Here is a 23656-nt window from a genome sequence, read left to right as displayed (position 1 = left end):
GAAAACATAAGCCATGTATGCAGGGAGCTCATATGTTTAAATGTGGTATTTTGATGGTGTTTATGGACGTGATGCTGCTTGTCCCTTATCATGAATTTTTCTTTGTTTCAGGTAGGAATGAATTGATAGCCAGATACATCAAACTTAGAACAGGGAAGACACGGACCAGGAAGCAGGTAAAATAACCCAGTGGGGGAAGTATGCATGTCAGTGAATGACAAAACATGGCATTTTTGGCTGCAGTGGCTGGCTGTGCTTCAGCTCTGATGAGATGATGTATTGACTTCACTGTTCAGATTAAATACATGCTGTTTAGAAAATATTTAAAACTCTGTTTTTTTATGTTGTGCATCATTTCAGTGGTGGTTTGAGGATTCATTTTTTATTAACCTATATGTACATGAAGCTGTTATCCCCCATATTTGAGAAAAAAAAATCAAAAGTTGAAGCAGAAGCATAAAGCATTGTGCCTTATTTCTCTATAAGGACAATTACAGAATATAAGGATTATTTTGAGATGGTGAATAATGGAACTTCTAAAAGTCCAGCCAATTTGCCTATATAATAGAGGTTATGATCCTTGGATATGAGAGGTAAATAAATAAAAACTATCTAGCAGGACTGATCGTAACCATGCTCTCAGCTCCTGGTCAGTACTTTCTACAGGATGAAAAAATAATAAAAAATTCCCCTAAGAGCCTTCAGGCTCCTGGTCTGTGACCACGGTAAGATTTCATTCATCAAAGAGTCAGAATAAACCTCTAACCAGTCTTAAGTCTTTTTCAGATGATTATCACATAACCATTAACTTATCTCATATGACTAAATCTTTTAATTTATAATATCCACGGTGATCAGCAGCCTCACAGAAGGCACATGCTCTGTGTAGTTTATGCGGTGGTTACTAAACCCTTGCGCTGTTTCAAAATGCTTCGCAAATCGCAGAGTCCCCTCCCTTTCTCTAACGTCAAGTGCGAGATTCCCCTTCTCCCTATCCACGTGCGTGACAAAGGGGAAGGCAGAAGCTCGTACACTTGCATGCTACACGTGTTTTGTAGTGCAGGGAAAGGTGATGCTGAGTCGGCACACACAAAGATGGCCTGCTGCCAGCACTCGGATTTAAAGCACTTTGAACTGTGTGATATTTTGCACTGGATGGTGTCCTTTGTCAGTTAGAAAGAAAACATGTGTACAAAGGATGAAAAAAAGACATGAGAAAGGAGAGAAACTGCAGCACGTGGAGAAGGAACAAACAAAAGACTGGCAAAGAAATTTGACACAAAAGACAAAGTCCTGAGTTCTGCCCTGCTATGCCCATGTGAGCTCCAAGAGTCGGGGGTTATGCTGGGATCTTAAAATTGCATCAGGTGTCAAAATGCAGACCTTGGGGCTAGATCCTTGGCCAGCACGTGCTGGTAGAGTTGCGGTGAAACCAAGGGGGCTCTGATGGCTTACATATGGCGATGTTCTGCCTCTGTACTTGTACATCCCTCTGTAGCGATTCTAGCATTTAGAAAAGTTTGATTGTCGTTACTTTTGAGTTTCAACTGAGCAATTAAACATTACAATTGTGCTTCTTGTATAACCTTTAACACCACTAATATCCCACTGAAAGCAAAACAAATGAACACGTGTGAAAACTTGGTCTACGTGTTTGACTACAAAATTGCTTAATAAGCAGTAGCGTAGCTCTGAATTACTGCAAACTGGTTCCTGAGCTACTTCCTGAAGAAGTCTCTCAAGGTGGCCTTCGGGGGCTGGGCTCATTTATGCATTACTGTTTGCTTCCCTACTAAAAATACAGACTTTTTGGTACTATTGTCATGGAATAGTCTTATAGAGAGAGGAAATCAAGCTTTGTTTCTCCTTTTCTTTTGCTTTGTTCTTTCCCAAACAGGAATTGTAACTAACTTATAAAAAATGTACAACACCTGATACGGTATGCCCTGGTCAAACAAGAATAAAAGATTTCTCTGTAGTGGTTTCTGCCATCACTGCAGGTTTTAAACCTTCACAGAGGGCTGTAGGATGCTGAGAAGTACCAAGTGATGCTGGGCAGCATCATTAAACCCTCATCATCAATAGCATGGATTTCAGTACAAGCCTGAGTAAACAGGAATGTGAATCTGGGCCCAGACCCTTCACTGCACAGGCAAAAAGTTCTGACCAATAACTGATCTAGTGCAGGACTGAGTTTACATAACTTTCTTACCAAAACGTCATGGCGATGGGCCAAACCTAGACATCACTGAAGCTGATGTCAAGTTACTGGTCCCCACTTAGACGAGTGTTTTGTGGGCAGGCTTGATGTTGAGATTACCGAGGAAGCCAGTACAGGTTCAGGGAGCTGTGTTGTGCCAGTATTTTATTGTTTGTGCCAGAATTTAAAGCATTTCAGTGGGGTCAAAACACAGCCTGGGGCTCCTCATTGGAGCTGCAGAACACACTAAGTAATGGATAAAACTTCTCGGTGCCAAGTTATGTCTTGAGCCTAGTGGCAAACGGTCAGAGTGGGCATCTGCATCCCCAGCAGATGGGGTAGAAATCCTGTTGGCTCCCCGTGTGAGAGCACAGGGCCTGGCCATGGATGGGATCTGTACCAAAGCAAGTGGGCTGTGTCCAGATGTGAACTGTGTCTTCTGTCTTGTAGCTGAATGCACAACCTGGTGGGTTATGCTTTTTTTTTCCTTTTTTTTTTTTTTTCCCCTTAATCAAGACACTGCAGTGATGACCTGTATTGTTAAGCCTTGGTGCTAAGAGCTTGGTATCTGGCTGGGAATGTGGTATCTTTAACAGCAGAGCTTACTGAAGATGCAAATAACTTCCTCCCCTCAGAAAAGTTTTTTTTTTAAAAGGAAAAAATAAACATTTTAAATTTGATTTGCTTTTTGTTTTTCTTTTGTTTGTTGTTTTTTTTTTTTTCCCCTATAAACCTGAACAATGTAGGTGTCTAGTCACATACAGGTCTTAGCAAGAAAGAAAGTTCGAGAAATTCAAGCCGCCATTAAGGTACGTTTGGCTTGCCCAGTTGTAGGGGGCTTTTCATCTCCATGGTTACAGGCTTTTCCTTTGTTTCCTCCCTTCCCCTACCCTGCAGGTGTCTAGTCACATTCAGGTTCTTGCCAGAAGGAAATCTCGTGATTTTCATTCCAAGCTGAAGGTATGCGCTTTTCTGCTTTTGGGCTTGTGGTTGCTATGCCTGTCCCTTCCTCCTCCCCGCGGTGATGGGCGAGCGCCTGGTGCTGCCGTGCCTGTAACCTCGTTTCCCTGCATGTGGTAGCTGTCTGTGTCTCTTTTGTGTTTAATCTCCAGTTTCTGCACTAGCATCCACATTAAAAACGTTGTTTTAACACTGTCCAAATGCAAAGTGAACTACTCTTTGTAACAGCTCGGCACCTAAACCTGATTTTTAACCCATTAGTCTGTTTTTATTTTTTTTTTAACAGTTGAGTGCTAGGAGTGTATTTAAGCACATGGGGTTTTTATGCAGTTGTGTAGATGCTTTTTCTTTTTTTCCTTTTTCCAGAGGGGCAATTGGGGTAATTGTTTTCCATTCCCAAATGTTTTTTGTCTGTGCTTTTGAAATGCTATCAAGAATACTTAAAATAGATCACTTATTCCAAGTGCCAGAGAGCATAGAGTTTATCAAGATTGCTCTAACTATAAGGTGGTTCTAGAGTACCATCTAGTATCACCTCAAGTTACGTACTATTTACAAGATTCCCTGAAATATTATTTTTTAAAGTAAAATACTGACATTTGATCTTTGGAGAGCCTCAGTCAGAGTCCTGTTCAGGGAATATTAAGTATGTTTGCTTAATCTGACGTGATGAATTGTACATGTCCCCGTTTTTCCTGCTTTCCATAAAATATATTCTAAGGCTAAAAAGAAACTCTTGGAAATGCTTAATAGGGGTTTCTTGGATTGCTTGTTTTTTCAAGTTTTCCAGCAGAGCTCTTGGGACCCTTTTTGTTTTGTTTTCACATTACTTGAAAGTGGAAGAGGGGGGTTTGCAGTTTTTGCTGTTGATTTTTTTCTTTTTTAATACAAAGCGAAGGAACTTGTAAATCTTTTACTTCCCTTCTTTTTTTCTTTTTGGTGATTTTTTTTTTCCAGATGAGGACAAATCATGTTTTTGTTCTAGCTGAAAAGCAAAATGTTTCAGAAAGTAATTTCACAATACTAAGCGGTGAGCGCTGCGGATGCTTACCACAATCCTGGAACTGCAGCGTATAAATAACAGCCTGGCTTTGTAACAGGACTCCTTGACAGAAGCACTGGGTTTTTCGTCCGCAGTGGGCAGCATGCTGGCAAGCTTGTATGGCTGTTGGTGGCTGGCTTTTTAGCTGCACTGGCTGAGCAGTTGGGGTTCGTAAAGAACAACTAAGACAACTTAAACATACTGCTTTTTAACCGAGGATGCAATAATACAGAGATATGTAGCATTTTAAGCTTAAATTGTCAATCCTTGATGCCTAAAATTAAGTATGTAAATAGGTAGCCTTACTTTCAGGGGCGCTCAGCACCAGCAGCTCTCAGAGAGCTTTATAGGACTGGTGAGCGCTCAGGGCTACAAAAGTCAGGAAGCCCACTTAAATACCAAAATACAGGCCGAGGAGCCTAACAAAAATATTGGATTTACTGTTCTAAAATACTTCCCTTTCTGAATGCCCAAAATAGCTTAAAATATGAAGATACTTATAAAGCAAAAAATATTTTTAAGTACCACACCTGCTGTCTGATATTTAATGAAGCTTTCCAAAGAAGAAAGAAGCTAGCTGAGCCCTAGTAATATTTGAGACCTCTAGCCTAGATGCCATTTGCAGTAAATAGAGATCCAGAGGGATTTTTCATTTTAAGGAGTCTCCTGAAGAAGGAAAGAACTGCTAGGGCAACAGAATATTTTGTAAGGGCTTCAGACCTTGCTGCCCCTTCCCACCCATCAGCGGGCTGCAGCTCCCTCAGAGATGAGTAGAAAGTGGGGGAGCCGCCATTTTGGTGCAAGGAATTGATTGCTTGAGGAAGAGTCTCCCACCTCTGCACCCCTGATGCTCTGCAGGGGCATTTGCTGCAACTCTCTGCGAATACACAGCGAGGACAGAGCACACATTAGTGACAGAGGTTTGCTGACCCATGGCCTTGCCACCCTCCAGGCATCACTGGTGGCAAAAGCTGCCCCAGCCCTTCCCCAGCAGGTTTTCCTGGCCAGTGGGGCCCGGGCTGCTCCTCCTGCCCCTGCTCACAGGTACTCAGGCTGCCCGCAGGATTTAGCTCCTCTGGGAGCCCCGACACAGCCCTGGTGACTCCTCCACAGCCCCCAGCCAGAGGGGTGCCCAGAAGAGGCAGAGAGGCCAGGCTCTCCCTGTCTCCCTCCTTTTTTTCTTGCCATTCTTGGTCCCAGCGAACGAGCTGCCATGGCACGACATCAGCCCTCTTGCACAGGCCTCTTCCAGAGAAGCTGCAGCCTCCCACAGACCTTTTTTATCCCCACATGGAAGAGATGAAACTTTGATGCAAAAAGGTGCCATGAAAGGGAGCTGCCTTTATGAGGAAGAGAGCCCTTGCTTTTTCTGCTGGGAAACTGCAATTACTCCCTGGAAGTGGGAGAAGCTGCTGGTTTTGGACCTGAGAAGGAGCCTTGCTGCTCCAGATACTTTGTTAGTGCTACTGCCCAGTTTTCTTATTATTCTTGTATTGAACCATCTGTATGGTCCATTGTCCTTTGAAAACTGCCTGAGAAGGATATCACTGATGTGAAAGTAAGGCCAAGTGAATGCATTTTGGCACCTATAAGTGCCCATTGTTTCAACGGGGGCCATTTTGGCAGCAGCCTGGACTTCCCCATCAACCTCCTCGGGAAGATGATGGGCTCTTGTTCTCCCGGAGTGGGTGCTGCCCGCATTTACGGGTGAAAGGGTGACTGAGAAGAAGATAGCCAAGGGAAGCACTGTTTCCGACCCAGGCCAACCTCACCCTTTTAACAATGAGCTGGCGCTTGCAATTATTCTCTAAAACCTGTGATTGGTGCCATCCAGGGGAGCAGTTGCTACTTAAAAAAAACACATTCATCTGATGTCAAGTTTCCTACCTACAGCGTGAGGCAAAAGCACTCTGTGGATTCATGCAGACATACTTCATGCCAATCCATAGCTACAAGTTCAGTCAGCTCTGACCCGAGGCCATCTCCATCTCCCGTGTTTCTTTCTCTTGTCACCAGACGTCCTCTCTGCGCACCTCCCATGCATACACCGGGCAGGGTATTGCAGAGAAGCTGGTCATTCCCTGTGTGCCAGCACTGCTTTAGCTTAAATAATCACAAGCAGGCACTTGAGGATTGCAGGGCCATGGCAGGAGGCTCTTGTCCCCCAGCTGACATCCGTTGCTAGTGGTTTTCTTCATAATGCCATTTCTTATCAATCTTTTGGGATGTGGCCAATCTGTCCCATTGACCTCATTTCCTGGTCTCTTACTCTGATGAAGGGTATAACAAATCACTCTTGTTCCCCAAGTACCTGCTGAGTTTATTTTATACCAAGAGATCTTTCTGTTCGCCTTGGTCTGAAACCTGCTCATGGCAAGGAGAAGACTTGGGTGAATCTTCTGCAAAATCCAAATGGGTAGAAGGATTTCAGAGCTATCTGCACCCATGGCATTGGATAGAGTATTACTGAAGCTTACTTAGTAGATTGAAATCTCACCTGTGTGTCTTAAAGTCTGCTTGGTCCAGCAAAGTCCCTTTTCTTTGATGATAAGTGCCTACAGTCGCTCTGGACAGATGGATCCTTAGCCTGCAAGGAAGAAAAGTTTTGCCCATAAATGCAATTGCTACATTTCAAGACCACCAGCAGAGAATGTCCCATCAGCCCTTCCAGGGTTGTTGTACATTTTAATTCTTTTTACAGCAGGAAAATACTCCCATCTTAGAGATTTTAATCTTAATTTTCTGAGGTTATTAAAATCTTCCTGAAGTTAGAGAAATTTAATGTCATGAAAATGGAAGGAGAGGCTGAGATAAAGCTGTCCTCGGAGACAGATCTGAAAGGTGGTTCCTCTTCATGATATTTCCTCTCGTGCAGAGACTGGAGGAGGCAAAGCAGAATTTTTACGCTCTAATGTTGTATTTCTGTGTCGAATACACGAGTCCATAGTGTTATGTTGCAGCATTTCCCACCTTTGCACTGAGAGGGAGCCAAAGTCAGCTCTGCCCATTCAGGAGAAAAGATGGATTGGAAGTTGTGCATAAATAGAGAGTAAAGGTCTTCACAGCAGGAAATACATCTATCTTAGGCTTTCATTTCAGATATTTTTTCATAGTGCAAGATTAATTAGACAGAGACAAAAAGAAACATTAAAATGCCTACAGTTCACATGTATTACATGTTTTAAAATCCATTATTCTACATTCCGCATTGAGGGATAAAAAGAAAATATTGTTGTCAATTATAAAATGCTAAAGATAGCTCTATACTTTTTAAATGAACAATGATAAAAGCCTTGAAAAATTCCCTTTGATGTGAATGGAGTCTTCAGCATTTTGAAATACAATAAGATGGATTAATTGCTACTCATTAGGCAGCAAGTTGGGACAGCTTTGAATGCGCATTCTCTTCTTGGCATTAGCTATTGCCTGGCTGAAATAGCCAGCTTTTGTATTTACTCCTGTCTTCTCTAATAATAAGCAAATTGGAGATCAGGGCTAGAAACACTGAAGTGCTCTCTATCTTTTGTCCAGAACAATTGTATATTTTCATGATTTGTTTATCTTTTTTGAGCTACAGCTAATTATTGCAAAGGTTATTTGAATCAATATGAGATCTGAGCAGAAATAACATCTGCAAAATTGCTTATTAGGAATCTATTTTATGTTAGTGTTACTGTAATATCCATTTTGTGAGCAAATTGTTGTTTTTTCTCTTATGTCTTTTTTTTTCCCTTGCAAGAAAAGTTTTGTATTTTAAATATTGGTGCAGGTTTTAGGGCTTCTTGAATTAATACTGTGTTCTGTTGTGCTTACTTTTCCTTATACTGTCTTACATTTTTTCCCCAAAGTCATAGATAACATGGTATTCAAAGCCCCATTTATCATTCTAGGACAACAGTTTTTATTTTTTGCTGTAGAACTCATTTGAACTGATTGATTGAATTATTCTTCTGTTTATGTTGGATTAAAAGAAAGTCAAGCACAAATCCTTTTGTTCTTGTCATGTAGAACTCTTGTTTCATGTGGGGCTTTTATAGATATTAAGATTTATAATTGGATGATACTGGGGAATTATAATTATCTAATTTAACTATGTATTTTGCATTCCAAAACTAATGGGTGAAAAGTAAACCTCAAGGGCCTGATTCATTAAAAGTTATATAGTCTCCTTGCATTAGGTTCTTAGTTCTAACTCCTTCCAAAACCAAAGTGTTTGCAACTGCAGCCAGAAGCAGTCAGATAAAACATGAGGCAGATCCTGATCTCCATTACAGTGATGACATTTTAGGGGTTTAGTGGAACTAGACCAGATTTCCACTGATTGTACTCTAAATCCACCTCGGTAACATTCATTACTAATTACGTACCACAGCACAGAAGACTTTTTTAAGGGGAGGGGAAGGCAGCAGTCTAAGAGTGCAGCCTGTTACTTACTACAGTGTCATTCCTGGGCAGCAGCAGCAGCAATCCCATCAGAGCTCATAAATTAAATAGGGTCAAGCCAGGTCAGGGCCAGATGGGACCTATCCAAGGAATACCTTAAGCTCCAGCAGGATTTAACGATTCAGTAGGAGATACCATCCCCCCAAGCCTCTGCTGAACCTCAGCACAGAACTCTGCAGCGCACTGGGCCAAACTTCTATTTTACGTACATCAGTGTAAACCTCATTGACCTGAAAGGATTTATTCCAGCTTTACACAGCAGCACAAGTGAGAGCAGAACCAAACCCTTTTTGTCTTGGACAAGATAGGAAATCAAAGTCTTAACTATTTGTGGTCATTAAAAATCCCACAACGTTCCTGTTTAGAGTAAGGGTGTTAACCCATTTGTCCTGGACGAATTCCAACCTGGGTAATTACTGTAATCTGCCTGTTTAAATTACCCCTGCCGTTTTAATTGGATATATTACTTCTCTTGCAGCCTAAACTGTGATGTAATACCATTGTGTGTTATTAATCAGTTACCAAGTTTCATCCCAGAAGTGGCTGCATTGCAGTGATAGGTAGAAAGACTCATTCCCTCCTGGTTACATGCGCTCTCCATTACAGTGTAAAAAAAAACCCAACATATCCTTGTTTTTTTAAGTTGCAGACAAGCTAATATTTCAGTTTAAATAAACAGCTTTAAAATGTGGTTTTCCCCTTTGTTTTTGAAGACTATGGGGTCTGCCTGATTATACAAGCATAGGCCACCACCTTGCAGCTCTCCAAAACATTCCTGGAGCTGAAGGTGCTTTTTTGCCAATGGACATCAGGACCTCCTATGTATTTGTATTCCATTTTGAATTTGATTTCTTTAACGTTGAGTGTGAGGTTACAGTTACTTTGAGAAATACTGATCTTCCAACTATGCAGAGGTTCCTAAGCCTACAAAAGGTGAAACTTCCCATTGGTGTGTGTTGGCCTGAGTCAGCTGATGTCCAGTGGAGCTGACAGATTTGTCGCCATTGGGAAACTTTGTAGGTGTCATTGAAACTCCTCAAGACTAGCCCTATTGCAAGGGCTGTATTTCTGAGCTGTCATCCTATATATTTTTGCTTTTTCCCCATCCTCCTGAAAATGTAGTAAGTCAAAGAGCACGAGATGAATGGCCACCACAAAATGTAGAACATTCTGGGTGGAAAAGCAGCAATTGGCAAGAAGAAAGGCACATCCCTTCTCATGTCATGAAACAAAAGATGTTTTCTCCCTCCAAAAATCCTTGTCACTGTTCCTAAAATTAAGGATCATCAGACTCACTGCTAATGATTGCTATCAGCTCCACAGGACAGTCTTACGTGTTCCTCCTTCTGTTAACAGAAGGTCTTGAAGGAAGCGTAAATTTTCAATATATTTTCTATAGTTCATCTGTTATGGTGGGATTTACCTGCTGTAACTGCTGCCATGTAGAAGCTGGGTCTCCAGGCTCCTATTCTAGTCCTTGGATAGTGATAATATTACAGAAAGTAATGCACTCCAGTTGGTTTTGATGCCTGGTAAGGAAGAAATATGTTGTAGGTGCTTGCTGCACTAACAATAGCAGGAGGTTAGCTGTCTGCCTTAGACTGGAGACTTCAGATGGCTAAAGCGAGGCGTGATGAACTATGTCATAGATATATAATTTGCCCTGGGCTCATGCAACTCCCAGATATGGACTTTTATATCCCTAACAAAGCTTTTACTTTTAAATTCTCCTTTAGTTTAGATCCACCTAATAGTAAGGCCATTATAGCAGAAGAACAGTATGAGTTTGGGGACTTGGCAGGAGCACAGGTACTGGCTGCACCTTCATGTGGTGGCACTGGGGTGGCTGGTTGCAGCCAGGAGGCAGTGCAGGACAGGAGGCTGTAGTGCAGCAGCAGTTCTGGAGAATAATAAGGCAGTCACAAAAGCAACACTCATGTAGTTTTGGAAGTTACGAGGACCCAGAGGCACACGTGTCTCTTGAATCATGCATTTCACACACAGGATATCAGTCCCTTGTATGTTTGGTTTTGTTCTGATTCAGCTGACTGCAGGTGAGACTTGCATGGTTTAGCATTCCCAAGCCAGCTCATCTAACAAAAAAGGGGGGGAAAGGAACAGAAAAGTCTCTTTGGGGCTAGCATCTGCATATTGCTTAAGGACTTCTCCTTGTTTTCATGACAGAGGGTCCTTCTTACTGTGTGGGAAGGTAGAGGGGTCAGCTTCCTGGAGAGTTGCGTGAATCTCAGGGTACTGCCACACCTTAACACCCACCAAAGCATTTTTAGCCCAGTGATCTGCAGACATACAAAGGCAGCCAGTAAAACATGCCGTGCGCAAACCTCCTGTGCACACCCTCCTGCCCTGGGGCAGGCAGAGGTGAGTGCTGGTAGCCGGCAGAACCAGAGCTGAGCTCTAGCTCTTACCCAGTGAACTGCTCATGGTTATGTGGGAAAGCTACAAGTTGGAGAAACGTCCGCGTTTTGTTGGTGCGCTGATGTCCCCCCGCCTCCAGAAGCTGCTCTGTAGATGCACTGTCAGATGCAACAAGGTGGTCCTGAGGCTTGGACAGGTCAGAAAGCAGCATTGAGTGCCACTGTGCGGGAGGCAGCGCGGGTGAGTCCGCAGGTGTTACGCTGCTGCAGGCAGCACCGCAGCAGATCGCACTTCAGGCTCGCATCCTGCGAGGTGCTGAGCGGGGACGCTGCTGGAGCAGCTACTGCCCTGCTCCACCTGCCGCTCTTCTGGGATGCAGCCCACAGGGGCTTCTTGCACAGCTCAGGGAAACAAGCTCAGCAACAATCCCCTTCATTCAGTATTGCAGCTTTCACACAGAGTGGCAGGGGTTATTTCCCCCCACTATTTTGTTTTAAGTTTTTATCCTTTTTTTTTTCCTTTTAATGAATCAGTCCCTATGTGAAAATAATGCATTCGTTTAAACCTGATATTTAATGTCGAGCAAACTGCTCTTCCTTTGTCTCTTACTATTTTGTTCATATTTTGCTAAGAATCTGCTGTTCTACACAAGCATTTTAATAAACTGTTTGTTGTTGTATCCAGGTAACAAGCATGGTAAGTATTTTAACTAAACCAAGTATTATGTATCTTAGCTGTGCTTGGCAGAATTTTTGGCTAGCTTTTCCTGTACTTTCAGCCTGTGCTGTTTCTAAAGAAGCTATTCAAAGGAAGAAACTGCTCACCTATAGTACTACTACATACAAGCTTTAGAGGGAGCATATGTGCAAAGTCATATATCATATATAAGAGCATGCATCTCTTGCCAGCATGCTTGCTACTTCGCTTGTAAAATAAAACCAGAAAAACACCCCAAAAAATCCTTGCTTAATACTGCTTGTGTTCATTCTAAGTCACATACCTAAATATTAGCACTTATTAATACAGTACTTCTGGATGAGGAACCCCACTTTACCAGACAGTAACAGTCTGTTGTTTACTTATTTTACCTGACCTAAGATAGCCACTTAGTTAACTCTGTTTCATTAAGAGGCTTTCCTTTCCTATTCTGTGATCGTACATGATTGGCAGTGACTAGGACTCCAAGCGCTGCTCTAATACAAGTAATCGATAACGCATCTTTTCCTAAACATGTTCCTCTATGCTTGAAAACAGCAGAAATTTTATGGCTGATTGTTTTCTTTGGGAACACTGTAAAACAGTAAAATACCACAATTGGAAGTTTAAAATGTAATTTACATTTTTGTTATCTAACTTTTAAAATGCTTGTCATAAAACAGAATCCAAAATGTTTCTAAACCTGTAAGCATGAAGAAAAATCTGTCATTGTTTGCGAGACAGTCGCAGTTCTGTGTTCTCATTTTACAGTGTAATACAAAAGGCAAACTTCTCTTAGATCTAAATGATAGAGCTCAAATCTCAGTGCTCCCTGTCCTGCAGGCAGAGCTGTAGCAGCTGATCATGTTTAGTCCAGCCTGATTTAAAATCAGCAGAATTTGCCCAGATAAACAAGTGGGCAGTAGTTTGCTCTCCCAGAGCTTCCTGCGTGTTGGCAGAGCAGACTGTGAGAATTCAGGTCTACCATGCATGTCTGAGAGGAGGTTTTGCCTTGAGGTAGTTTGAGTGTTAGCCTCCGTGCTGTATTTTTTTTTTCCTGCATGGTTTGCTATTTTTGCATTTTCTGTGTGGCTTTTTAAGTTTTTAGTTATGTGCTTGTAGCTGCAGTTATTTAACATCATTTGTTGTGCCAAATGTTTTAAGACTCCATGTAATTGTCATATTAAAGGATCAGACAGCAAAGGACAAAGCACTCCAGCACATGGCAGCAATGTCATCAGCTCAGATAGTCTCAGCTACTGCTATTCACAACAAGCTGGGCCTGCCAGGAATTCCCCGTCCTACATTTCCTGGGGCACCTGGGGTAAGTTGTTAGCCGAGTCCCAAAAAAAATCCCTGTATTCTCTAACAATGTTCAGTAGAAAACTAAGGCTGAATGAATGGATTAATGCTTTCACTTGTGTCTTCAAAAGGAATCATGCTTGTTGAGAAATATCCAAAAACAAGTAAAACAATTGTGGGTCTGTTTGTTTGTTTTTCCTCTTTCAGTTTTGGCCGGGCATGATTCAAACGGGGCAGCCTGGATCCTCACAAGAGTAAGTCTGAAAATTAAAATATGCTTCTATATGCAATGTGGGGCTGGCTTGTGCACTGTGCTGCCAGAGGATATCAATGAGGCAAGAACTCGCAAATTTTTCTAAAAAGGAGGAAAAGATAGTTGTAGGGAAAGGAAGAGCCTTTACAGTGATGTGAACTCACATTCAAAAAATTGTAAGGCATCCCAGACCTCAAAGCTGAAGCTGAATACCTCATGGGCACACTCCTTTTTCTCCCATTGCATGGTGAGATGCAATGATAATGCCAGGGAAGCAGCTGGTAAGGTTTTGCCTGTGAACAAGTTTCCAGCACAAATACTTCCATCCTCTTTTAAATATATGAGCAATACTGGAGGCAAGGAGGATGTATTTTCCTGTAGGGCAGGAGGTGACCGCATGAGGCCTGTTAGTGGTCAGTGGGGTTTACTGCCTTTCAGTGCCATATGGAGAAGGAAGCCTTTGCCGCTCTGTCAGGTGTTACATTTTCAGCCCTGCAGTGGTCTCTGGAGCAATGTTTCCCAGCCCTATTTTTCAGCTTCTCCTCACCTTATTCTCTTGAGGTCCATGGGAGCCGTTGTGCCCCTCTAGTCCAGTGTCCTCTGAATTTATTGGGAGTCAATGCAATCACCATCCATGTCTGCTGTGACACTTGCAACGGGTGGGTCAGATTTCCTGCTGGGTAACTGAGCACAGAGGAGCTCCTCGCTTTAAGATGTTGGGTGTAATTCTCACCCCCTTCTCTCTCTATTACCTCTTTACTGTCTGTCTGTTAAATATGCTGTGCAAGGAAGAGGTATGTTTGTGGGTGAAGGTCATTAACCATGTATTGTCTTACACTATGTGACTCTAATGGAATTTACTGTGGATGGCACGGTGTCTGATTTTTGTGTAACTCTCTATTCCAGCGTAAAGCCATTCGTTCAGCAGGCCTATCCTATACAGCCATCAGTCACAGCTCCCATTTCAGGTAATTCTTCCATTTATACTCTCCTTTAAAAAGACTTGAATTGTGTCCTGAATATGATGTATTAATTCCCGAGATGGACAGAGCCACTACTCCATATCTAACGTTCCCTGTAGGCAAACCAAACACAAGTCCCAATGTCCTATTACCTGATTATATATGAGGGCAAATCATTGCGTTTGGGGGTTTTTGGTGGGTTTTTTTACCTTTTAGGTAGGAAGCACTAATACCTATGCAAGGAGTTGTGATATGTGATATCCAGTCAGCATTCCATATTGTAGGAAAATGCTTTGTAAAAAATAAGATGCCTGTTTCTTTTTTAATAGCTAAATCTTGCTTCCATCTGTAATGAGAATATGCCTTACTTTATCTGGTTGTTCGTAACTCCTCTCCTCCTGAAGTTCCTGCTCTGTCTGGTACCACTTTGATAAGTACCTAATGTTTATTCTTTCTTCCATTGCTCAAATTGATCAAGGCCTTCTCATGGCTATTTCCCTACTCCTTTTCCCAAGCTGGTTTCATGGCTAATTTCAGGAAAGATCATTATTTCTTTGCAGGTGATTGATAACTTACCAAATGACACCATGCTTCTGACTCTGAACTGCAGTTTTCTGCCTCTTACCCAGTTTTTTATGATTTTCTAACTGGCTGCTATTTAATGCTTAAAATTAAGGCTATCTTTCTGCACCCCTGATTATTTTCCTTTTCTTGATATTTCTAATTTATAACATTATTATCTAAGGCAGACATTTTGAGTCGGCTTCTTTTCTTCTTCCATGTTTTCTCTCAGAATAGAATTATTAGTATTTCTAAATCAATCAAAACTCATGCATGATTTTTTGCTTCATTAGAATTCCTGTTCATGGCTAACCAGTCACGTTTGTAATTCTCTATTTCATACAAGTGTCACACCTTCATTGCCTAAATTTGAAGGTTGGAGTCAGGTACCATACTCCCATTATGGGATGTGAACACACGCTACCTGTGACCTCTCCCTGGTTCTCAACCTAGTTCAGGATTATCTTTGTATTCTAACCTTTGGTGCCTCTCCCCTGCCTTCCTTGTGCCTGCATCTCTCCCAAGATCAGTTTTGCCTTCGAGCTGCTGCCTTTCCCTTCTTCCTCTACTGTTTTGTTTCCTTCTCATCTCATTTTCCACGATAAGGAGCAAGAGATAGCATTTATTCTTTCTCTTGAGGTGAATTAGAGATGGTGGTTAACATCCCTTCTCTCTGTACATCATGTCATTCCCTCTTTATTATCAATTTAAAACCTTCTTTTTCTTTTTAGGGTATGATTCAGCTCTCTGCAGTAATTATTTATTATTATCTGTAATATAATGCTGCCTAAAAGCTCCAAAAGAAGTCAAAGACCCAATGTGCAAATACATAGTAAGAGACAGTTCCTGCCTTGGAAACCTTATACTCTAAATAGGAGAGGGGAATTGAGAGTGGCAGAAGAAATAGGCAAAAGGAGGTGATTTACTTGTAACATGTGGCACATTAGGAGCCAGAAATGGAGGCCAGTCCTCTTGACTCCCAAGGCAGTAATATCTCCTGTGAGTCTTGCTGCCAGTTTCCGAGGGTCAGCTGTAAGTCTATGTGAAGTCTCTATAAATCTCTATAATCTAGTATATAATTTAAACAAAAATTCTACAGTGAGTTACAGCCCCAAGGAAACAAAGAAGTAAATCTTTTATTTGCACCATTATTAGCTTGCTGGGTTGGGACCTCTTTTTCTTCATATTTTTCTGTGTTTTTCCAATTTTAACTCATTCTGAATTCATTATTTGCTAAAATTAATATAAGTGTCCAAGGGCTACATGCATAATTCCCAATTATGTTTAATTCAGAAAATGTAAACTGAGGAATTATCAACATATTCATGAAAATGGTTCCTTTATTTTAGGATTTGAGCCTACGTCAGCTCCAGCTCCCTCGGTCCCTGCGTGGCAGGGCCGATCGATTGGTACGACCAAGCTCAGGCTGGTGGAGTTTTCGGCTTTCCTTGAACAGCAGAGGGATCCCGAATCAGTAAGTGTTGCCTTCATGTCTGCTAATCTGCAGCTTTTCTCCGTTCCTCCCCACCCTCTGAGGATGCTTTCCAGGGTTAAGCCTGATGGAATACACCTGGTGTTTCTGCATTTGCTACTGCTCAGTGTAATATTCCTTTCACTGTAGTACTGTATTTTCCTTCCTTGCCCTCTTTTTCCCTATTTGCAGCAGCGTGAGGCCTCTCTGAAAGCAGGCGTGGTTCGCTATGGTGCCTGTCTCACTGTTGATCTAGTTTAGCAGTTGTACCAAATTGCATTGTGGTTTCGGCAATAATTCAGTACTTGAAATTTAAGTTAAAGCCTAGTCTATTTCCTAACAGAAACAAAATTAAGGACTTGCATAGAAACTATGCATATTATTATAAATATCTGATATTTGGGGTAGCCTCAGAGTATCAGGATTGTCCCTTTTGCTTCCAGCCTCCCAAGCACGTGCCATTCAACTGTATCACTTTTTTTTTTTAATTGAGGTTACCTACTAAATGTCCAATCATTCAGTCTTCCATGATCTTTAATTGTGCCTTAGGGTCCAACCCAAAGTTTGGACTTTTTTTTTTTTAGGAAGGTTTTGAGTTTGTTCTGATTTTTAGTCTGCATGCTATACCTGCAAGGGTAGTTTATGAAGTTGACTGTAATGTTTCATTTACTCCAGTTAGCCTTGATATTAATCGTCATGTATTTACTGTGAACATTTGTTAGTAGCCTAGCACTGTTTCTGCGGCATCACAAATGAATCAAAAGAGCTTCTTTCAGCTAGAACCTGAGAATTTTTATTGATATAATTTCTGAAAAGCAAATATTGTCATGAATGGGTGATATAGATAGGCCATTCTTGTGCAGATTCCTGGTAAAATACGGTAGCTTGGAGCAGAGCGAAGCTATCACTTGCTCTTTATAATTCAGCACTGGAAACCATAGCATTTATGGGCTCTGGCCAGGGGTGTTATCCAGGGAGTGTTTACCTTGCATAATGGAGATTGGAGACATAGCCCAGAAACCTTGCAACAGAGGAATGCTTCTGGCAGAGAAACATCCCAGTGAAAATATACCATATCTCAGCTATTCATATACTAAATATGTGGCAGTGTGTGGGTTTGCTAAATGTCGTGTTTTGCCAGGTTGAATTAACTTTGAGGGAGGAAATGTTTGGTAGCAGGTACAGTTATCTCAGCGTTTACCTGACTGTTAGAGACTGGATGGTTTCCCTGGGATCCCTCTGCCTTCCCGTGGCCCTGATTCCCACGCTCTCCCAGCAGTCCTCGCTCTGGTGGGCTAAAGCTTCATCTTAGTGTCCTCCAGACTAACCCGCAGCTGGAATGCCTTCTCCGTCCCCAGCCTCGAGTACATCCAGACGGTGGTTTGTATTTCCAATGCAGAAACACAACATCCAGGTTTTCTCCTCAGGCAGCCTTATGGATACTCGGCTTTTGGAGTCCTTGGCTCGCTGACCCCATGTAATATGTCCTGCTGATTTATGGGGTCTGCCGTGTCCAGATTGCTGCACGCCAGGATGTTATGTGTGTGTGCCTCGAGGTTATCAGGAAAACAGGATGTGGCCATGTAATGCTCAGCGTTACTGTGCTGTATGTGAATGAAATGGCATTTCAGTGTATTTTGATTTACTGTTTTGCCAGTATACCACCTAATAATCCTTTTTCCATATGTTTTTATAATGCAAAACTATTTGCAAAACTCATGGGCTTATATGATGTAGAACCTCTGTGTATCTGCGTGGCTTTTATGAAAAGAGAGTGAACGAGAGTTCAGCACCTAAGTAACTTTTATGTCTTTCCCTCTAAGAAAAGTCTCCTTCAAACCAAGTGCTCTCTTAACAGATAACATGTGGTTGCTCGTCACACCGCTGGTGTCTGCGGCATGAAACCAGCTGAGTGACATCAGTATATTTGCAACATGACTGACAGACCAAAGATGAGGAGATGGCGCTGCTTTGGCAGGGGAAGGAGCCACAGGTCCTGTTCCGCTGTGGTGGTGTGGCTCAGAGATGGTTGTGCTCACGCATGGTGTGTGGGCTGGCGGCTTGGGGACGTGTTGGGGCTCTCGTTTTTCAGGCAGGTGCAGGCTCTGGGGAATGCAACACAGCCACTTGCATTGCAGAGAAAGAGTGGAGGCCTGAATAGAAACACGGTTACCCGTGACGGCCCCGTAAATACTGTAAAGCCTTTTTTGGAGTAAACTAATATTATTTGGAATTCCTGAGAGTGCAGCGAGGCCCACCGGAGCTTGTCCCAGCTTGCTGAGAAACCTACCTTTTAAATGCAGAGCATTTGTGCAGGAGGTTCACTAGAGAAGCAAGAGCATCAAACTACCCAGACTTGTTTATTAAAACAACGGTTACTCACGTGCTGTAACATTTCAAAAATGAGACACAAAGAAAAGTCAATTCCCAGTCATGCATTAATCCCACTTTAGATCATTCTTTACATCCAAGCTGCAAGTGCAGTGGAGCAGTGCTGTGCAAGGGCTGCATGGGGACAGCCTGGACTGGCCAGGTGAGCGCTGTGGGGAGCCGAGGGATGAGCCCCCGTGGGCGGTGTGTCACTGCTGCTGCCCGGGAAAGGGGAACGAGGAGAAGGGACAGCATTGTTTAGATCAAATTAAGTAAATTTGATTATTTGGATCTTAAATAAGGGCATAAAAAAAATCCCAAGGCAGTGCGACCAGTTCCTGGGGCAAACACAGAAGGGCTCTTGCTGGAGAGGCGCTGGGCAGAAGCGCTGGTGCACGCCTGTCTGCAGGGACGTCTCAGAGGGGCCCTGCCTCCCGCCAGCCTTCCCGTCCCCAACCCACAGCTTTTTCCAGCAAGCACCAAAAGTCCTCCTCGAAGATGAGAGCCAACTCCCAGCCTCATTTAGTGCTATTGAACAACATATGAATTCTGCCTGTGGTTTTGTACATGTGTTTTGTGTTGGTGCAACATTTTATTGCAGATACAGTTGGTGCAGCATAGAAAGGATGGGGTTTTATTATTTTCTAAGTAACAAAATCAGCAAGCCAGGCAAGGAGCATGCTCTGCACAATGTGCATATGAAGTTGTGTAGGCATGTGCTGTGGTTACAGCATCTCCTGTACACCTTCGTGCCTTTGCTCACCTCAGAAACGAATACAGGTATATGCCGCTATATGAGAGCCGTGTAAGAGTTCTCACGTGTCTTTCAAAAAAAGTAGGTATATGTCCATTACACTTCTGACTTTTTACAGAAAATGACAAAAAGTATTATTTTGATCAAATGGGCTTCCAACATTTTATTAAAAAAATAAGATGACCCTTCCTCTCAACCCAAAACCAGGTCAGAAAGCCTCATAGTAGTGGGGGCAAATAGACCAATTCCACCTTAAAGTGTAACCTGGAAGTTTATTGAAAAAGGCTTATTTGACACGGCACCCGGGGCCAGGACTCGATGATCCTGGGAGGCCCTTTTCAGTCTGTATTCCTGTACAGCAATTAGAAATTTAGGTCTGTCTGCCCATGGTGACTCCCAGCGACTTCAATGGGGCTGTGCATGGACACAAAGGTCCACCCACAGGGAATGCACTGTAGGAGTGGGGCCTTAAACATTTCTGGGGTTCTTCCAATGGCAATTGGTGTTTAAAAGTACAAAAGCCCCTCAATGTCAGGCAGTTATTTTAATTTAGAGTGGGCATTCTGGTGGGTCGGAAATGTGCTCCGTAGAGTCCTGTCACTTGTGGAGGGCTGTTGACTTTTTTTCCCTTGCCTAGCCACAAAATTGTTCCATTTACAAAAGAAAAAATTATAGAAAGGAAACAATAAGCAACCCTCACTGTAACTCTGCGTGGCAGAAGATAGTCTGGGAGACTTAAGATGGCACAGTTGCAGAATCTTGGAATACTGACTCTGCAGTTAAGGATGGGTAAAATTACTCCTCCTTTTACATGAAAATCAATTCGGTTTACAAATGTCAAGCTGTATTTTCCTTTTGTGGCATTTTGTGCTCAAGTCCAATTCCTCAGTGGTGCATAGAAGCTGCCCTTGTAGGTCCAAACACCAGCGTTTTAGTTACCTTTAATTATTGCCTACCCTGTATAACTATCTTCTCAATAGATTAACAAGTTTATGTACCCATCTGTTGCTTTCAAGACAGGTTTTCTTTAATGGGGGCTTTCCATTTTTACTGTAGTGGTTCTGTGAAAGTTCAGGACAAATGCTTAAACCAAGTAATCCCATGTTGCCTAACAAATATAAACTGAGTATGCAAGCAGATTAGAAGGGATCTAAGCAATTGACTGTTACACAAGTAGCTATAAAATTCAAAGACTATAACACTGAAATGATAATAATTCCAATTATTTTTTTTTTCCCAAGCTTGCTTTACAATCAGGAAAAAAATCCTGCCACCACCCAACAAAAAGAGCCCTTTCTTCTCTTCCTCTTTGAGGTTTCTCACTCTTCCTGCCACATTCGTTTTGACTGTGAGCGCTTCAGACAGCTTTACATCTAAAATATCTATATAGGGCTATAAAGAACACGGCTGATGGGCACTTTCAGTATTAATCCACCTATCCAAACTGTCGGATTGTGTTAGGTCCAAATTTCAAAATGTATTTTTAAAAGTGGTGAAGAAATAAAATATTCTTTATGTTTTAATTCAGGTTTTATGGTTGTTGTAAAAGGGCTTTGTGAGCCCAGGGAGAATTGTGCCTGAGAACCAGAAAGTGAAAGCAATTGCCCAAGGGCCATAAAAACAGCCTGCCATCATTAGCCAAACACAGTAAAATTCACCAAAGTTAATCAAACCACCTAAGTGATGAAAAATAAATGAGATCTTTTCAAAAGAAGCCCTCCATCTTTGAACAATATCCATTGTTACAGGCATTGCTTATCCTTTCCGTATTCCCTGTAAACAATATAAAAAGCAGTTCAGCGTTTCAGTCATAAGGAAGTCCTTGGTTTAGCGTCTTTGTGATGTGAAAGGACAAGGAAGCAAACCCACATTTGGATGAATGTCTTGGAGTGGCAGACTCAGGATTTGAGGTCATTTTAATCTAAATTCAGACAAAGTTTAACTAAATGCAAGGGTCATTTATTTTGCAGTGCAGGAGAGCTACGTGCTGGCCCTGGGAAGCAAATGTCATGCTCTGTAAAATGTTCATATTCAGGTGTCTGTATTTAGAAGTGCCAAGAAACCACTTTAAGGGGGTCCAGTACTGACACAGGCTCCAGTCTTGAAACCACAGTGTCACAGCAGACCTCCTGGCTGGTGACGTTCCCAGGGGAACACATGGAGATGTGGTGGGTAGCCTGGGCCAGCTCCCCCAGCCCAGTTGTAGGGTCAGGACATGGGCTCTTCAAGGGAGTGTCCTGGGGTGAAAACGCGGTGGATTGGGTAGAGAAACCAAGCACAATTGATTCCTGGAAGTTGGCCCCTGTTAAGTGCTGAGGACAGGTGGAAAGACCACCAGGGCCTGACTGCGCTTGCTTGCTGCTGCCCTCATGCACACACTCTCCCTTTTCCGAAAATCCACCACTGCTGCTGGACATTTCCCAGCCAAATTAAAAGTGCTGCTTTTGCATAACTGAGGAGGAGTGCCGGCGGCAGCAGCCGTGGTAGCTCCCTCTGCCAAGCCCTGCGCCGCAGCTGGTGCCCAGCCCTGCCCATGTTCCAGCCCGCACTCGCCCAAAGCCCGGGCACTGAAAATAGCCAGGGTAGGGGTAGCTCCCTGTTACACGGGGCAGCGGTTCTGACCAGGGAAACGTAAAATCGGGGAGGAGGGAAGGAGCGAGTAAGTGAGGTTGTGGGGTTGCTGGAGCAGAGCCCGGGCGCGCAACTCCTTCAATGAGCCCAGGAGAGCCATAAAATCAGGGGGGTCATCACAGTGGGGGGCCTCTGCCTCCCACAGCCTTGCACAGCACTGTGCTGTTCCTGTGGGGAGGAGGAGTGGGGCGACGCGTGGGTTGGGCTGGCATTAGCAGTGTGGTGGGCTATGGCTGTGCATCTCCCCCCGCGCTGCCTGCCCTGCCTGTGTGCTGAACCCCAAGCATCCATCCTTGCACTTGCTCCAAGGGGCTTCGTGCCTGGCTGTGCCTCTGCCCTGCGTTTTCCCATCTCGTTCCACTGCAGGTTCCCCCACCCTGCCACCCACCCCAAAATTGCTTAGTTGGGCTGCAAAGTCAAGCTCTCAGAAGGTGGGAGATATCCTCATGCATCTGCTCTGCAATGCAGCAGCATAATTACAGGCTCACGTTTATTTGTTCCTGCTTCATTCAGTGTAGATGTAGATGGCCCTTCTTTGATAAGCAATTATTCAGTAGTTTGTTTTCTTCTGTTGTTAAAATGTGTGGCCCTATGCCCTGCTCGCTGTGCACTAACCTCTCCTCCAAACGGAATTAATAATTCCCCCCATTTGCATTTCACAGATGTATTAGTGTAGTCATTTTTTAGATGAAGGAGCATTATTACTCACATTTGACAAACTGAGAAGTTCAGGTGCAAAAGAATGAATGGGCCACTGATTTTGAGGGTTCACTTTGATTTGTCATGAGCCTGATTTTGCAGAATACTTAGCATTATTGAGAGCTTCCTATATTCAGGCATAATTTTCCCATCTGAGCACTCAGCACTTCTGGAATTGGGACCGCAGGATCTCAAATCAGACAGGCCAGAACTGAAGGATGCATCTTCAGTGTTGCAGGAAAGCTGATGAAAATGTGTGAGCACCTTGCCCAACCAGCAAGTCTCAGTTTCACACTGGGACTCCTGTGGCAGTAGCTGGGAAGTGGTAGGCAATATTAGTACGTCAGGGCCAAGGACTGCCCTCGCTTGTCACTTGCCTCCCCATTTCTGCAACCATAAAGTAGCCAAAGATGTCCTATTACTTCACATTCCTGATTCAATCCCTGAGCAGATCCAGACAGGAGTCTGAATGGGTCCTTGAAAGACTAGGTTGACCATGCAGTTGTATCGTAGCATACAAGCACAGAAAGGTCGATTAACATTTCACATGGAAGTGTTAAAAACCTTAATAAGAGGAGTTGGTACAGACTCCAGTTATAGCATTAAAACATTCTAAATATAACTCCCAAATTGCTTCAGTGGTGGGTAACAGCAACAGGAATGAAATATTCAGTTACTAGTGTTTTGGTAGAAATAAGAAGAACTGTTGGCAGACAAAGTGATTTTCTTACATGAGCAGGAAATTAAAGAGCGTCAGAATTAGAAGATACAGCGAGACAGCGGAGCGGAGGCTGGGGAGGGTACAGGTTAGAGCCGCGTGTAGACTGCTGATATACTGGTGGTTGTTTTTTAATCAGTCCACCCACCTGTCTCCTTTTTCCTCCAAAAGCACAGTTGCTGCACAAGCAGTGCTACATTTTTAAAAGATGGGTTGGA

At 43.0% G+C, this 23656-nt stretch overlaps 1 protein-coding gene across 6 annotated transcripts in view; it reads left to right on the top strand.

Moving 5' to 3' along the window:
* TEAD1 (TEA domain transcription factor 1) overlaps positions 1-23656 on the top strand; it is a 163968-nt gene that overhangs the window by 115100 nt on the left and 25212 nt on the right. Inside the window, exons 3-10 of one of the 6 annotated variants that reach the window (XM_068398136.1) lie at positions 112-176; positions 2947-3009; positions 3098-3160; positions 11706-11717; positions 12907-13041; positions 13227-13273; positions 14179-14240; positions 16145-16269. In XM_068398136.1, the coding sequence (XP_068254237.1) occupies positions 112-176; positions 2947-3009; positions 3098-3160; positions 11706-11717; positions 12907-13041; positions 13227-13273; positions 14179-14240; positions 16145-16269 (572 nt within the window). The remainder of the gene's footprint in view (positions 1-111; positions 177-2946; positions 3010-3097; positions 3161-11705; positions 11718-12906; positions 13042-13226; positions 13274-14178; positions 14241-16144; positions 16270-23656) is intronic. The other 5 variants (XM_068398137.1, XM_068398138.1, XM_068398134.1 and 2 more) reach the window with 5 other exon arrangements.

Source organism: Nyctibius grandis, chromosome 4 (assembly GCF_013368605.1).
Source record: "Nyctibius grandis isolate bNycGra1 chromosome 4, bNycGra1.pri, whole genome shotgun sequence".
NCBI lineage: Eukaryota > Metazoa > Chordata > Aves > Nyctibiiformes > Nyctibiidae > Nyctibius > Nyctibius grandis.
Note: the sequence above shows the minus strand (reverse complement) of the source record. Positions and strands in the feature narration are given on the sequence as shown.